Source organism: Melitaea cinxia, chromosome 4, assembly GCF_905220565.1.
Source record: "Melitaea cinxia chromosome 4, ilMelCinx1.1, whole genome shotgun sequence".
Taxonomy (NCBI): Eukaryota; Metazoa; Arthropoda; class Insecta; order Lepidoptera; family Nymphalidae; genus Melitaea; species Melitaea cinxia.
In genome coordinates, this window is record NC_059397.1 from 5,650,699 (window position 1) to 5,667,188 (window position 16,490).

At 34.2% G+C, this 16,490-nt stretch overlaps 1 protein-coding gene across 1 annotated transcript in view; it reads left to right on the forward strand.

Annotated features, from left to right (window-relative positions):
• The window catches only part of LOC123670042 (zinc transporter 1), a 37,371-nt gene that overhangs the window by 13,837 nt on the left and 7,044 nt on the right, over nt 1-16,490 (forward strand). The window contains exons 5-8 of the mRNA XM_045603550.1: nt 1,848-2,023; nt 4,244-4,356; nt 10,005-10,128; nt 11,694-11,789. Of these exons, the coding sequence (XP_045459506.1) occupies nt 1,848-2,023; nt 4,244-4,356; nt 10,005-10,128; nt 11,694-11,789 (509 nt within the window). The remainder of the gene's footprint in view (nt 1-1,847; nt 2,024-4,243; nt 4,357-10,004; nt 10,129-11,693; nt 11,790-16,490) is intronic.

The window sequence follows — 16,490 nt, forward strand, 5'->3', positions numbered from 1 at the left end:
GGAGTATTCTGCGAATTAATTAAAAAGTAATTAATATGCATTTGCGAATCGGTTCCTACGTCGGTTCGATAACCGAGGGACGCGGAATTTGACATTATACCGAACGTAAATAACAGACACAATCGACCTTGTACTACTTTCGGCTAAATCTTATCACGCGTTCACCGGTCACATTGATTTTAAGTTATCACCTCTAACTGCTACCACCAGAGCATCGCTTTACTATCGAGTAATCTACTCGTAGTTTATTATTTAATTATATCTGATATTGCTAAACTTACAAGGTTAAAATAACTAACGGTTTTGTGTATCGTGTTTGTAAATATTAATTTATCGTAATTTTAACCGAGTGATAAAATCAATGTTTTAACGTTGTGTTGATGTTATGATATCAAATTCAGAAATTTCAATATGTGTTTGTCTACGTATGACTAAATTTTATATATAAAAAAAATTCTCATGTCACAATGTTAGTTAAAATACTCCTCCGAAACGGGTGGACAGTTTTTTTTATAAAATTTTGCGTACATATCGGTTAGGTCTGAGAATCGGCCAACATCTATTTTTCATACCCCTAAGTTATAAGGGGGTTAATAACGTATATGGCAAAATTACGTTTGCGGGGTCAGCTAGTAGCACAGATAAAATATTTAGGGCTGTTATTTCTATTCACTACCTGTGAATCTAAAAGCTTAACTTCATTAATTGAGGAATCACTTTTTGTCCTCTTGCTAGCCCTATCATCAACTTACGTGCCTAATAAACTCCATCATTAACCGGTACAGCAGGCCATTGAACTTGTCGTCGGATATAGAATACCGCGAATAGTTAATTAAAATTGACATAATTGATAGATGTTATAACTTTATGTAACACCATGCTTAACTTCGCGAATATTTTTTTTTCCTGGAACAAGGGATTATTTTACTAAAACATAACCCACCGAGAATTTTTTGTCGAGGATTTGTTTCGTATCCAAACGAAATACGAACTAATCGAAGTTTAAGAGTAGTAATTTGCAGTAAAATTAGTGAAAATCGATTAAATCGTTACTAGTAATTTAACCGCTAATAACTAACATACAGGTGCTTTTTGAAAACGTAAATTCAATAGGTAATAAAGTACTTGTAATTTGCAGTAAATCACGGAAATAATGGTCTATTTGTTGAAAGTTATATGAAATTATTTGTCAAGGAATAACCTTCGTGGATTGTTAGACGTAGAACCTTGTCACAGTTGTAAACATTATAGAAACATGCTTAAACTAGTTGAGTGATTTGTTTGAAATAATTAAATAAGGAATATTTTTTGTCTAATTTGAGTTATGATATGATACGCTTAAGCTTATACACTGTCTATAGTTCTATGTTAATGATATAAAACTGGTTTTTTTTTTAATATGGTCGATAATTTACACCCTGCGATGATGAATCAGCCGGGTAATTCCAAGACGTAGGTATTAATCGTATTATGTTGAAAAAATATATTCTTATACTCAATAGGATGAAATCCTGCGTCGAACACACAGAATAAGCATAAGTCCACCAAAATATGACAAACATTACTATGAATTAACATGGAAGCGTTTATTGGGAGCATAGATGTAACCCAAAATTTACAATATTATTAAAAAATTTAAATATACGACTTGGTCGGCAAACAAGCTTACGGCCCACTTGATGGTAAGCGGTTACCGTAGCTTATAGACGCCTGCAACACTAGAAGCCTCAGCGGAAGCCGTCTGGAAGCTCTGGCCACCTCTCACCACAATAACACAACACTACTTGGACCAGTATTATTTAGCTATGATGTTCAAATACAGTTAGTCAAATACAATATCATTCTAGGTTCGCTGATAGTGGTGAGTTCGGCGCTAGTCGTGTGGTTAACAAACTGGGAGTACAAATACTACATCGACCCGGCGCTCAGTATCGTTCTAGTCATTTTGATCCTCGCGTCTGTGTGGCCGCTACTAAGGGAGTCGGCGCTCATACTCCTCCAGACCGTACCTACGCACATACAGGTGAGGTGTTATACTTCATTGATTAATTTTAGGCTTCCGTACGTTAGCTTCGCCAGGCCTAACATAAATTTAGGTAATTTTTTTATATAACTAGGTCAGCAAACAAGCGTACGGCTAATCTGATGTTAGTGATTTCCGTAGCTTATAGACACCCGCAATACCAGAAGCATCGCATCTCTCTGATGTAAATTTGGTATTATATTTTGAACAGAACATTTCTTGCTGTGCCCTACCTCAGTTACTTACAAATTATAGCCTAATGTACAAAAAATAATTTAGTATATTTACGATCCAAGACCTTAATCAATTAAATCATTTTAACATCAAATATATTGTTTCACAGCAAGTAAACCAATCGATCATCAAATCTAACATTATAAAGAGTTGATAACTATGAGATGTGTACGTAATTTGTAACTCGTAAAGATAGCAAGTAATTTTTTACTCTATATTTTTGCTGTAGTTTATACAAAACAATTTTATTTTGAATATAATTATAATATAAACTGTTTTTAACCTGTTATAACTGTTAACTGTTTAATATAATATGTTACGTGGCCTCTTAATTGAAATACTACGTAATGTATTAATAATAATTTTTAAAAGAGTAACCTCATACTAACCGGTTAGTTTCCCGCCACTCTGTAGCACTATTTACTCGTACATTCTAAATCGATGCTTCAAATTAACTTTATTTACATTTAAAAAAAAAATAATGATACTGTATAATTTATTTATTTATTTAAGCATACTAACAATATACATATTTTTACATTGTTATAATAAGCACATTAGGTATACTGTATGGTCCTTAATACATATATCAATAACTAGCATGCATAACATTCAATTTTTTTTCAGCCTGCATAACACAAAATAAAACTATTAATTACTTAAAAAAAAGGATTACAAACGAGAATATAAAAAATATATGTAAAATATATGTATAATGATTCAAAATTGTTGTGAAGGTCGAATAAGTAGAGTAAATTTTTCCTTTTGATTTGATATAAATTTTACGTACATAGAACGTTTAACGACTTAATTAATTTTTCAATAAGTATATTTATTCGTCCTTTATTATTGTACTTATGTCGTATTATTATTGTACATATGTATAGTTATATTAGTAGTCTTGAGTCAAGTATTCATATTATACATAATATATGTGTATTATTATAAAATCCCAATTTAAAGCTTTCTTACCATATTGTCATCAGAAAATAATGACTTTTTCACTAGTGGGTTTGTAAGGTATGTGACTACATGACAATGTAAATAATTCAAGGAACTTCTAAACAAGTTTTTACTGGGAATATATCTGTTTGGATATCACATATTTGCGAAATGATAATAACCTAAACTGTTTGAAGTTCTAAACTTCGGTCTGTTCACGATACGGCACACTTATCGACAGTATCGTCATTGAAATATTAGACACTGTAATACCCGTGTGAATAATTCGCACTAAATAAGTAAAAAATTACCCGACCGTCAATCATGTTGACGTTGTTTCAAAATTAAAGCCGTCATATGTAATTTTATTATTTAATTAAATTACAAAAACAAAAGCAATAACAAATTTTTTAGTTGTGGATGCCGGTAGTGCAAGCAATTATCTATAAAATGATATATAACTTATGTGGAGTAATTGTGAGGTTTTTTCCAAAAAGGGAGCTAAACATCTTAACCGCACCGTTTCAAAACAGCTGTATAAAGAAACAAACCCCTGATACTCGATGGAGTTATGAAAGACCCGTTATCTACACCGCTATAATATAAATATAATAAAACTTGTTTTTAGTCGTAAAATCTGGGATATATGTTTATTACCGATACTTTACAATAGCTACTTCATAGATCACACAAATGATCTTACTTATTACATTACAAACATAGTCAATATATCACCGCGTACTTTTATTTTACATATAATATACACACACGGTCGTCTGTTCCCATGTTAAGCAACTTAATGCTTGTGTTACAGATAACAGCCGACTATTTATAGCTAAATATATATTTTTTGATAAATATACATAGAAATAATAGTATATAAATACACATATTGCACCCAGACACAGGCAGGAATCGAACCCGCAAAACGGCCGAATAGAAAGCAGGGCATTTTAAGTTACTAGGATCACAACAAACAAGCAATAAATTGTTTAGATATAATACACGATAGTTTATGATCTATAGGTTATTATGATTCAACAGGTAGACGCGATACAAAGGCGTCTGCTGGAGAAAGTGGACGGTGTCCTCGCAGTGCACGAATTCCACGTGTGGCAGCTTGCTGGAGATAGAATCATCGCCAGCGCCCACATTAGGTGAGGAAACTATCATTTAGGAGTTCTTCATAATTATCTTATGGATATCTATAATATAAAAATGAGTCGCTGAATGTGTTGCTAAGCGCAAAACTCGAGAACGGTTGGACCGATTTCGCTAATTCTTTTTTAAAAATGTTCCTTGAAGTACGAGGATGGTTCTTACGGAGAGAAAAATTCTAAAAAAAAAATTAAATTTCCTGAAAAAGTCTAAAAACAACACTTTTCTATACTCCCATACAAAAGATTTGTGATAATACTTAAAAGTCAATTTGAACTTTAATACCATACGATAAAGTTTGTGTTAGGCGATACGAAGTTCGCCGGGTCAGCTAGTTTATAATAATAATAATAAATACATCACACTCAACGGCCCCCAAGCATTTTCTCCTGTGTCGGGAGTCCGAAAGCACAACACACGCACATTCGTCCAGATCACGAGAAACATCTGTATATGGCTAATACAAATGTTTGTCATGAGCGGGATCGAACGCGCTACCGCAAGTGCAACTGCCAGTGCTGTGACAGCTTTTAAGTTCTTTATTAACCGACTTCCAAAAAAGGAGGAAGTTCACAATTCGATTGTATTTTTTATGTATGTTAGTTAGTACATAACTCCTCAGAACTTTTTCCTGGGTAGACTGATTTCGATAATTTTTTTAAATCAAAAGCTGGTGTGTGTCACGTGGTCCCATTTAAATTTAATTGCGATCTAACTTTTCGAGTTATCTCTGTATTATTAGATAATCTAAAAATCTGTATTTACTTGACTAGTTTTTCGTCGACCTACTTTGTTATACCGCATAACTTTTCACTGGGTTTACCGATTTTGATGCTTCAGCCTGTAATATCCCACAGCTGGGCATAAGCCTCTTTCCCCATGTAGGATGATCAGAGTTTAATCCAATACTCTGCTCCAATCCGGGTTGGCGAATATATTACCTACTACGTACGAGTGACGATCGCTATCAGGTGTTCACGATAACAACCGGGACCGACGGCTTAACGTGCTACGATTTTGATGTTTCTTGTTTTAATCGAAATCGGCTACTTGTCGGGTAGTCCATATAAATTGGATCAAGATCTAATGACTACTTTTTGAGTAATCTTTGATAACGCGTATTTAAGTATATTTTCGTCTACCTACGTTACTTATCGATGTAATTGAAATCGTTTTTTTTAACCGACTTCCAAAAAAGGAGGAGGTTCTCGATTCGACTGTATTTTTTTATGTATGTTATATCAGAACTTTTGACCGTGTGGACCGATTTCGACAATTTTTTTTTAATCGAAAGGTGGTGTGTGCCAATTGGTCCCATTTAAATTTATTTGAGATCTAACAACTACTTTTCGAGCTATATCTAATAATGCGTTTTTACTTGACGCTTTTTTCGTCGACCTACGTTGTATTACACCACATAACTTTCTACTGGATGTACCGATTTTGATAATTCTTTTTTTTGTTGGAAAGGAGATATCCCAAGTTTATTACCATGATAAGGAAACCAGGATCTGATGATGGGATCCTAGAGAAATCGGGGAAAACTCTTGAAAATCCGCAATAACTTTTTACTGGGTGTACCGATTTTGATAATTTTTAATTTAATCGAAAGCTGATGTTTATCATGTGTTCACATATAAATTTTATCGAGATCTGATAACTACTTTTTGAGTAATCTTTGATAACGCGTAGTTACTTGACTATTTTTTCGTCGATCTACGTTGTATTACTCGTCGATGTAATGTGTGCAGTCGGTTTTTTTTTCGTTTGCGAGCAAACCCAATTATTTTTGTTCGTTTGTGAGCCAAAACAATTATTACGAGTAATTCTGACAAACTTTCTGGCGTACTGTTTAAGAAAATGTATCGGAGTAGTCGCAAGTCTTAGTATTGCTACTAGGGAGGAGAAATTTAAACTATTCTGACAAATATATGTCTAGGCTTCGATATAAGCTTGATGATAATGAATAATTATATTTAGAAATACAGATAACATCACCACACCGTGCACGTACAAAAATGATATTTGTAATGAAAATTAAATGCTTAAAAAGTAGCAAATTTTGATAATGAGAGGATTTTATTGTCTTCTGATAACACGACAGTCCTTGTTCGTAATTTTATCGATACAGCGAAATGTCTCTTGCAACGTTACCCGCAGTAGTTTCGACACGTTCTCGTTTACTTGAAATGTAATAAGTAGGATTATTTAAATCCGATTAGACAGTGTGTCATATGAATGACCGATAGCTATGTTTTGAATTTACTACTATATTAATTGTTTTATAGAAATAGCAGAGTTTCTGATAGCTATTGTTTTGTACGTTAGTCTATTCGTATTAAGAAAATGATAACTCATCGCTGTCACTCAGTAAGCCAAGCCCCTGGACCAATTAAATTACAACGCTTGTCTGAAATTTTTCCTTCTCAGCCTTACATGCGAATGTATTTTTATTTTATCGATAGCCCATATTACAGTCAAATTTCTTTTAAAACAAGCCTCATTCTCAAAAACAACAAGAGTGAAAGTTTATTATTTTTATGTATGGTTCTTTATTTGTGCGAATCCTCACACATACATCTAACCTATTTTTAAATAATGAAGTTATTTACTACTCCTCGTATAAAATCAATAAATCTAAGGTTGAAATCAACACATTTGTTTAGAAAACAGATTTTTTTCAAAAAATTGAAATATACTAATATAATCCCTAATATTTAGTTTTTATTTTAGGTTAACACATTCGCTTTAAAGTTTCATAAAAAGCTTTAAAATTTCGTTAAAACTCATTCATTAAAAGATACCTTATAATTAAAATTGCTCTTTCGAACGCAGCACTGCAGGCGACTGAATACAATTCATAATATAAACATGAACATTTATCCGATGTGTTTTCAACATTTTGAAACTATTTCTTTATACTTTTGGCGTAATTCCAAGAGCCTTTGTCCCGAAATGAGTGTCAGTGAACCAAGCGCCGACGTATTTATATGTCTGGTTTTGAACACGATAAATATATATATTTTTATTTATACTGTACTTATCTAGATCTAAATTTGCATGTAATAAATTAATGTAATTATAGATAAAGATAAATATTTGGTTTAGTTTGTACGAAACGGAGAAGCACGATTGACGCTTTCATAAAGGGTTCCGTAACCTCTTAATATCAAACGTAAAACGCCAATCCTTTCTTTTTAGAATTCTTTTATATTAGGTTTATTATTATTATTATTTTTATAACGATCGCAGAAATGTTTACGTATGTACAATTCAAAATATAAAGATCATTGACAACAATACGATTAGATAGAGCCTTAGAACTACTCCATTAGACATACTTTAGATATAAAAATTTTAAAAACATAATTAATTATATAAAATTATTGATATTACTCTTTTACAAATCAATAGGGTATTCTAAAAAGTCTTGTCCGGAATAGATTTACTATCTTTATAAAATAACGATAAAACTATTCGTGATACATTTACATATTTAACGGGATCAAGCTATATATAAAAGTTTTATCAAAATGCCTCTTCATAGTAACGACGTGCCTATTTTTGTTTAATGTCATTTCCATAATGTTTACCTCGCAAAACTTTGGCTATATTGTGAAAAAAAAAGAGAAGATAGAGAAAGTATTATTCGAATATTACAGCAATAATGTTATTGATGTGATTGGAGAATGAACAAATAGAACAGGTGAATGAGTGCGTATTTGGGTTCAAAGTTTACAAGAGGTGGAAAGTGTGAGATATTGAAAGAAGAGTGAATACAGGAAATGGGGTGAATGGAGCTTTTTTAACCGACTTCAAAAAAGGAGGAGGTCTGTCTGCTGCGTCGTTTATGAACCGATTTTGATAATTCTTTTTTTTTTTGTTGGAAAGGAGATATCCCTAGTTTGGTACCATGATAACGAAACCAGGATTTGATGATGGGATCTCAGAGAAATAAGGGAAACTCTCGAAAATCGGCATAACCTTTTACTGGGTGTACCGATTTTGATGATTTTTAATTTAATCGAAAGCCGATGTTTATCATGTGGTCACATTTAAATTTCATCGAGATCTGATTACAACTTTTGGAGTAATCTTTGATAATGCGTATTTACTCGACAATTTTTTGTCTACCTACGTTGTATTACTTGTCGATATAATTAAAGTCGGTTTTTCTTCGTTTGCCCGCAAACACAATTATTTCCTTTATGAGCAGTCGGAAGGTGTCTAAAAAGGCTCGTTTGGCTGTGCACGAGGGGGTATTGGTCCCAACACTTATGTACGGAAGTGAAAGTTGGGTATGGCAGAAGAAACATATGAGCAGAATAAATGCAGTTGAGATGAGAGCGTTAAGAAGTATGATAGGAATTAAACTCAGTGATAGAATAAAAAATAGTGAGATAAGGAAACGTTGTGGTCTGAAAGAAGATGTAGTGACAAAAATTGCCAAAGGTATGCTCAGATGGTTTGGCCATGTTGAGAGAATGAGTGAAGAATGATTGACGAGAAAAGTGTTTAAGGCGAGTCTGAATGGAAGGGTTGAAAGGGGTAGACGTTGGACAAAGCCTCCGGGACCCGGCATAATGGTGGGGTGGCCTCGCTCACAACAAGGCCACCTCCAGACGTATGGGGTCGTGTCGTCCGGCCGGCCGAAGTCCCCCAACTATCGGCCGTAGACCTAGGCGAACCTAAACCGAAAAGCATGTATGAAGGGAATAATGAAAGCGGAAGAACCGAAAGAAGTATGTAAGGATCGTAGCAAGTGGAAAGAAGTGGTCTCTGCCTACCCCTACGGGAAAGAATAATAATTAGTTTTCTGGCGTTGACTTTTTTATACAACTAAGTCAGCAAACAAGCGTACGGTTCACCTGATGGGTTTTTTTAAATAATACATATTGATTTCGATGGTGTCTTTTTTATTTCCAGGTCTTAAGATTCTCATTCCAATTAGAGTAACCGTATAACTGTAAAAAATATCTTATAATTTTTAAGATTTAATCACGATTTCAGAAAAAAATATATGTTTAGTAATTTTGTTAAAAGGAGTGAATAAATAAATTATTATTAATTTTATTATTATTTATCATTAATTGAATTAAATGAAACACGATACACTTTTTACGCAATTTTTATACTGGTAATGGTATTGATGTTATAAATGGAAAATCTTATCGAGTAAATTTGTTTATTTCGTTTTCATCTTGATAACTTTGGAAGTGAATGTGCATTGTGTTGAAAGTTAATGGAGTTATATATTTACGTACGATTGTTTTAATAACAGTGAATCATTCCTTTGTTTTAAACGTCGGCGCATGTTTTGAATGTAATAGATCACTGTGTGATATGACAAACCGGTTGTAAGTTAAGAATGAGATTATTTTATGTTTTTATACATACTTTAAGGAACATAATTCAACTAATTAGAAAAACATGTATTTTTTATATTTCATTTTGTTGCTATTATGACTAATGCGAAGGGATGAATGTATATATTTTTTGTTATTTAATCACACCTGAATTGCTGAACGGATTGTGAGGAAACTTGGTATGAAGTTATTATTGGTACGAATCAAAAGGATAAACCCGCAAGACAGAAACTCAATGTAAATTTATCAAATGTCTTGATTAATGTATTTCATTGTTATAGGTGTAGAAATTTATCAGAGTATATGAAGATTGCGGAAAAAGTAAAGGAATTCTTCCACAACGAAGGAATTCACTCCACGACCATACAACCGGAGTTCGTGGAGCTGCCCCTCGATGGAAACGAGGTATGTATATTATTTACTTAGTGCATGCGATAATTAGCAAATAAAATAATCATTTGTTTCATTGATAGTGAAAAATAAATAAATGTGCAATTAATTGATTTAACTACTGATTTTAATAGTTATTTACATCACAACCCAATTGTTTAATTAGTAATTATAATTATTCTACTCATTTACATGATATTGCACAATTGGTTTAAGCATTACGAATAACTGTTTTTAAAGAATAGTTTTACAGTATTATTCTATAGATAATCCCTCTTTTTACATGAAACAACTGAATCGTATTATGATAGGTAATATAGCCTATCTAATATAAAATCTGCCACGACATTGTCAAATTTTTATTACGTTTTAAATCCTATCTAATAAAATTGTGAATAATAGTAATAATGTGCTCAAAGGCATAGACAAAGTTATATACAACCGTAGAGGTTACGCATGCGTAATTAATGTTGCTTGTAAGTATTGACACATATTTCTAGTAATCTCTATATACTAACCATTTTGATATAAAGGCGGCGCTATCATTACAGCCTATACAGTCCACTGTTGGACATAGGCCTCCACAAGTTTACGCCAAAAATAACGTGAACTCATGTGTTTTGCCCATAGTCACCACGCTAGGCAGGCGGGTTGGTGACCGCAGTACTGGCTTTGTCGCACCGAAGACGCTGCTGCCCGTCTTCGGCCTGTGTATTTCAAAGCCAGCAGTTGGATGGTTATCCCGCCATCGGTCGGCTTCTTAAGTTCCAAGGTGGTTGTGGAACCTTGTTATCCCTTAGTCGCTTCTTACGACACCCACGGGAAGAGAGGGGGTGGCGTTAAGGCGGCGCTAACTTCGTCATAACTTGAATGAAAAGGATATGTTGGTAGTCTTAATCTTTGTTCATACAACATATAATTGAGGTTGCTCGCAAACGAAAAAAAACTGACTTCAATTACATCGTCAAGTAGGTACTACAACGAGATAACTCAAAAAGTACTTGTCAGATCTCAATCAAATTTAAGCGCGATAGAAGCATGTGACGTGTATCAGCTAAAAAAGTGTGGTATATAACGACTATATGACACGCACTACCTTACGATTAAAAAAATAACCTTAGACCCACCCACACCCAGTCAAAAGTTCTGAGGTAAAAAAAAAAATTCGAATTGAGAACCTACTTTTTTAAAGTCGGTTAAAATAGGATTATAAATAGGAAGAGGCCTATGCCTAGCAGTGGGATATTACAGGCTAAAGCGCGTTTCACGAGTAACTGAAGTAGGGCACCGCAGGAATTTCTTGCTCAAAATATGGAGCAGCCCGACTGGGGAAGTACCTCGACCTTACAGAAGATCACAGCTAAATAATACTGCTTTCAAGCAGTATTGTGTTACTGTTGGTGAGTAAGGTTAAGCAACGCGCTTGGGATGCTTCTGGTGTTGCAGGCGTCTATAAGCTACGGTAATCGCTTACCATCAGGTGAGCCGTACGCTTGTTTGCCGAAATAGTGATATAAAAAAAAACGGTTGCTCTAATTATAAGCAGCACTGCACTCATAGACACAAATCGTTGTCGATAGATAGTCAGCGGAGCGTCGGCGGAGGCCCCGTGCGCGCTGCACTGCCCGCCCAACGACCTCTGCCACAACGCCACTTGCTGCGGCCCCAACCAACAGGTAACTCACTCTCACTCTCACTCCTACGCTTTTATTTACTCTCACTTTCTCTCCTTCTCTTTCCCAATCTCTTACTCAGCTAGTTTTTTTTTAAATATCTTTATTAGGGACTTTTATACATATGCACATGACAGTCCTATACTAAACTTATCTATTATAAAACAAACAATTTTAACATTTTTAAATAAACTAAATTATATTACTAAATTATTACTAGATCTTAACTTAATACTACTAATTACAAACTCTAGTATAAATTTGGCATATTGGTACTCAGCTAGTTCCTAATGGCAGCTCTACACCTAAAATTGTTTAAGTGATTGAATTCCATTGTCCGTAATTATATTAAATGGCGATAAAGTCCGATAAAGGATACTATTTTTCCAAATAAAATCAAAATTAATAAGTTTGATGATCTTGTGGAAACCCGATTGTACGTAAAAATAGCTATTTTGAAAATAAAAAATAATGTTACCAATAAATAAAATATATTCAACTGGCATTGATATGAACTAATTTTTCATTACAAATAACGTCATGTTGAAATAAACTCATATTTTATGATTTGAAGTAGGATCGTCACGACTTAATAGTTAATCTAACGGCTTGACTAAAAAGTTATGAATTTAAAAACTGCTCTTTAAGCTATTCTTGTTTATCTTAAAAATAACTAAATCAATAATTAATTCTGAATTTTATCAATTTTTTTTGAACATCAAAACACAAAGAACTCAGCACTCACTTTAGCCTATCGCAGTCCACTGCTGGACATAGGTCTCTCATAGGACAAGTTCGCGCCAAAAATGGCGTGAACTCATGTGTGTTACCAATAGTCACCACGCTGGGTAGGCGGGTTGGTGACCGCAGGGCTGGCTTTGTCGCACCGAAGACGCTGCTGCCCGTCTTCGGCCTGTATATTTCAAAGGTGGTGAAACTGTGTTATCCCGTAGTCGTCTCTTACGACATCACGGGAAGAGACAGGGTGGCTATATTCTTTACTGCTGTAACCACACAGCACACAAAGAACAATTCCTATTTATTTTTTCGATGAAGATGAAAACGAAAAGCGATATGATACAAATTATCATGAACATATTTTTCTCTTCCCACACAATGATATAAAAAATACCATTTTCGCTCAAATTTACATACAAATACATTAACGATGCTAAAATTTTTAAAAACGTACTAATGCTTTCTAAAAGAACTTTCTTATACCTTATATGATTAAAAAGCTCTAAAATTGTAACAGTTAACACAAATCTAGCTTGGTTTGGCTAAATTGATCTCCTAAGAACTTTAGAAATTCAAAGTTCCTTTTGTAAAAAATAAATCATGTTTTTTCTGACGTATCAAAATATTTGCCATGTTTTGCCAATGCTCAATGCAAGGGTTAATTTAGCACTTTTTTCTACACTAGGTGAATGATTTTGTTGATGATAAATGATGAGAACGATTCAAACAATCTACTACTACTACCACCTTACTTTCTTCTACTACTACCTTTTTTTTTATTGCATTCCCTATCTTAACCTTAACGAGTGGGAAATGTCCATTACTGCTAATCATAATTAAAGATAATGCAAAAATTGTCTTAAAGTAATCACGGTTTTATATATAACATTTTCTTATATACGTTTATTTTTAACGGTTTCTTTACGTTTGTGTCTTTTGGTATACAACCTGAATAATTATATTTTATCATTGCTCCAGTGCTACTTACCTATATTCATCAAGTATTATACAGTCGGTAACTAATCAGTTCTACGTATTCCTATCGCCTTCTTATCTTATAAAGGTTGAATAAGAATTGGAAACTATAAATACATACATTTTTTTCAATTTATGAGATACGTTCACAATTTACTTACATCAAGAAATGGAGGTCACGGCTAAGTTACAAAATTAAGAGGAAAGGGTACCGGGTCTTTCTCCATACAAACGTAGTCGACTGTTTTCTCCCTGGATAATGACACTAGATCAAATATTTTTGTGACATAGAACTCTTTGCTGCCATGACCATGCCCCTATGTTTTGATTTTTTTCATATTCTTATTATCATAGGAATTAGGAGACTTCAAAAACTCGAAATATTGCATAATTTTTTGTACATTTTCAGACACTCATTAAAAAAAATATATGCATATTTTCAAAAAAATAAAAACATAGGGGCATAGCCGAAGTCTTCTTTTATTTTCTAAAAAAAAAATTTTAAAAAAATTGCCATGTTTTGAGGAGAAAACAGTCGACTACGAAACACTGTTTTGGTCAAAAATTATATACCTAAAACGGTCTGAGCTGCAGTTGTCCCTTTCTTGCTTTTTGGGGGATAGGTCTGGGGGAGGAAAGGGTCAAAGCAATACGTATATACGCCAGCGAAGTGATGCCTCATAGTCGACAATTATATCGATACACTAGTGATGTTATTTTTAGTCGATATTTTCTAAAATTCGTATTAACAAAATTAAATAATTTCTCTTTTCATAACTACAATAAAACCGTATTTGTATATGCTGTTTTTATTGTAACACTGTGCAAACCTGGGCTAACGAAGGGTTTCGCTAACAAATAACAATGATAATTATGGTAAATAACTGTGTTGTTTGTTTTTGGTATCAAATGAAAGGCTCAATACAAGGATTTCAAAAAAGTGTATTATGATTATTATTACCGTAATACTAATAAAAAATACAATAAGAAAGTTTAAAAAATTAGGACTGCTCTTTCCCATGCCTATGCCAAGCAAGCTGCGAGCCGCGCTTCTTCCTCGCCTCCTAGGCGAAAAACAACTTCGGGGTTTACTCTTTCCAATATATTTTTTTATCAATTTCGGAATACTCTGTAAAAAGCTATGCATGGTCAAACATAAATAAATATAGGCACGTAGCGACTTTAGAACCTCCTCTGTTTTTTTTTCATCGGTAAAAAATTGCTTAGCTGTTATCTTGACATTACTGAGGAGCAGATTATTAAATTTGGTCGAATCTATGTACCTATGCGATTCGTATTTGGACTTCGCAAATAGAATCATATTTCTGAATTGCGTAAAAAACTCAAGTGGCCCCACTAGCGTAACATTCCTTGGAACCCCGGAAACCTTGGGGCCCTGTATCAAAATTAGTGGGGGGGGCAGGCAAATGATGGGTAAAGATTTCTCACAAAAAATGCTTGCATTGAATTAAAATAAATATTTGTTGATTATAAGTTATAACTTCCTCCTAAAATAGACAATAGTGAGTGTAGTCTGCTGTAGCTGTTCCTGTTCCATCGAAATCCTCAGGTAATTTTTTATCAGTTTTAGTTTTGAAAAACATCAAGTTAATACCTCCGGAAAATTGGATGCAAGGCTATTGAATTTTATCAGTAATAATTCCATGAGTTCTTTAATGGAATGGATGTTTTGAATTTCGGATTTTAAGCTAATTTAAAGAGCTTGTAGTTCCAAGCTGGAGAGTTATTAGCCTTGACCTGCAGCAATAGATGCGGGGAATCGTTCGCTTCAGCCTGTGAGGCCAATACTATTAGTGAATTCCTATGAATCTTCCGCATCTATATGGGGGATTCACAGGCGCATAACCTGAAGAAGAAATTCAACGCTGCCTCCAGATCTTACAGGTAGTAAATCGCTAGGGCAAAGTTCAAACACAGCAGAATTGGCGAGAGACTATTGGGCTTTCCAAATGGAACCCATGCCTTTTGTTTCTTACAAAAGCTGTCGAAGGTAACTTTTTTTAGTCTACACTTCCATCATTGCGCGAACCTGAAGGCTCTCTGGCATATTATGCGAAAAAGTAAGCGAAATTCTTTGCACTCTTTTTGCGTCGAATTCAACTCTTGACGATGAGGGAAAAGCATCACCGAGCATTCCACGGTGCGAACACGCGATGCGTAATGTGCACTATGAGCAGTGTCGTTTGTCGTGTTCTGCATTCTTTCGATGTCAAGAAGTCTAGTGGTGCTAATTGTATCCACCAGTGGTTTGCAACCAATGTGCGAGCTTCGTGCGCAATGTTTCCGCGTACATTCAAAGTGTGGAATGACCTTGCTAAAATTTGGGGGTTTTAAAGCGTCTAGTGTCTACATCTTTTCTCTAAAGGCCATGGACGACGGTAGCCGTTATAAACCAGATGGCTTCGTCTGCTTGTGGGCCCCATTCTTATATAAAAAAGATTAATTCATTGTTCATAATGATTAACTGAATCCCGAAATAAACGATACAGAATGTTATCAACAATTGGGCGCACGCTTGACTCGGATAAAAGGGGACTGCTTTTCAGACTTCAGTCATTTCTGAAGTTAAAACTCTATAGGTATGTATGACAGTTTTTTTATTCTTTTTTCCAGGAAGCACAAGATTAAGTGACATTGTGGATAACATTTTACTAATTTTTGCTTACACACCTTAGGGGCCCTGTAAATGGGGGGCCCCATATCATTGATACGGCTGATACGGCAGTAGTTACGCCCTGAGTGGCACCCAATTCCCTACTTCGGGAATACGTATATTCTCAACTTACTTTACTCTATTCTTTTTAATCCTGTTGTACCTGCTTATCTAAAACGACGATTTAAATTTCTTAGTGATTCCAATGAACGCAGTTTTCGTTCTGAGGAAAGCTTACTTCTTGAATTTCCCTCTCACTCCTCTTTCGTTTATACTAAATCTTTCACTGTTCAAGCTTGTCGACTTAGGAATTCTAT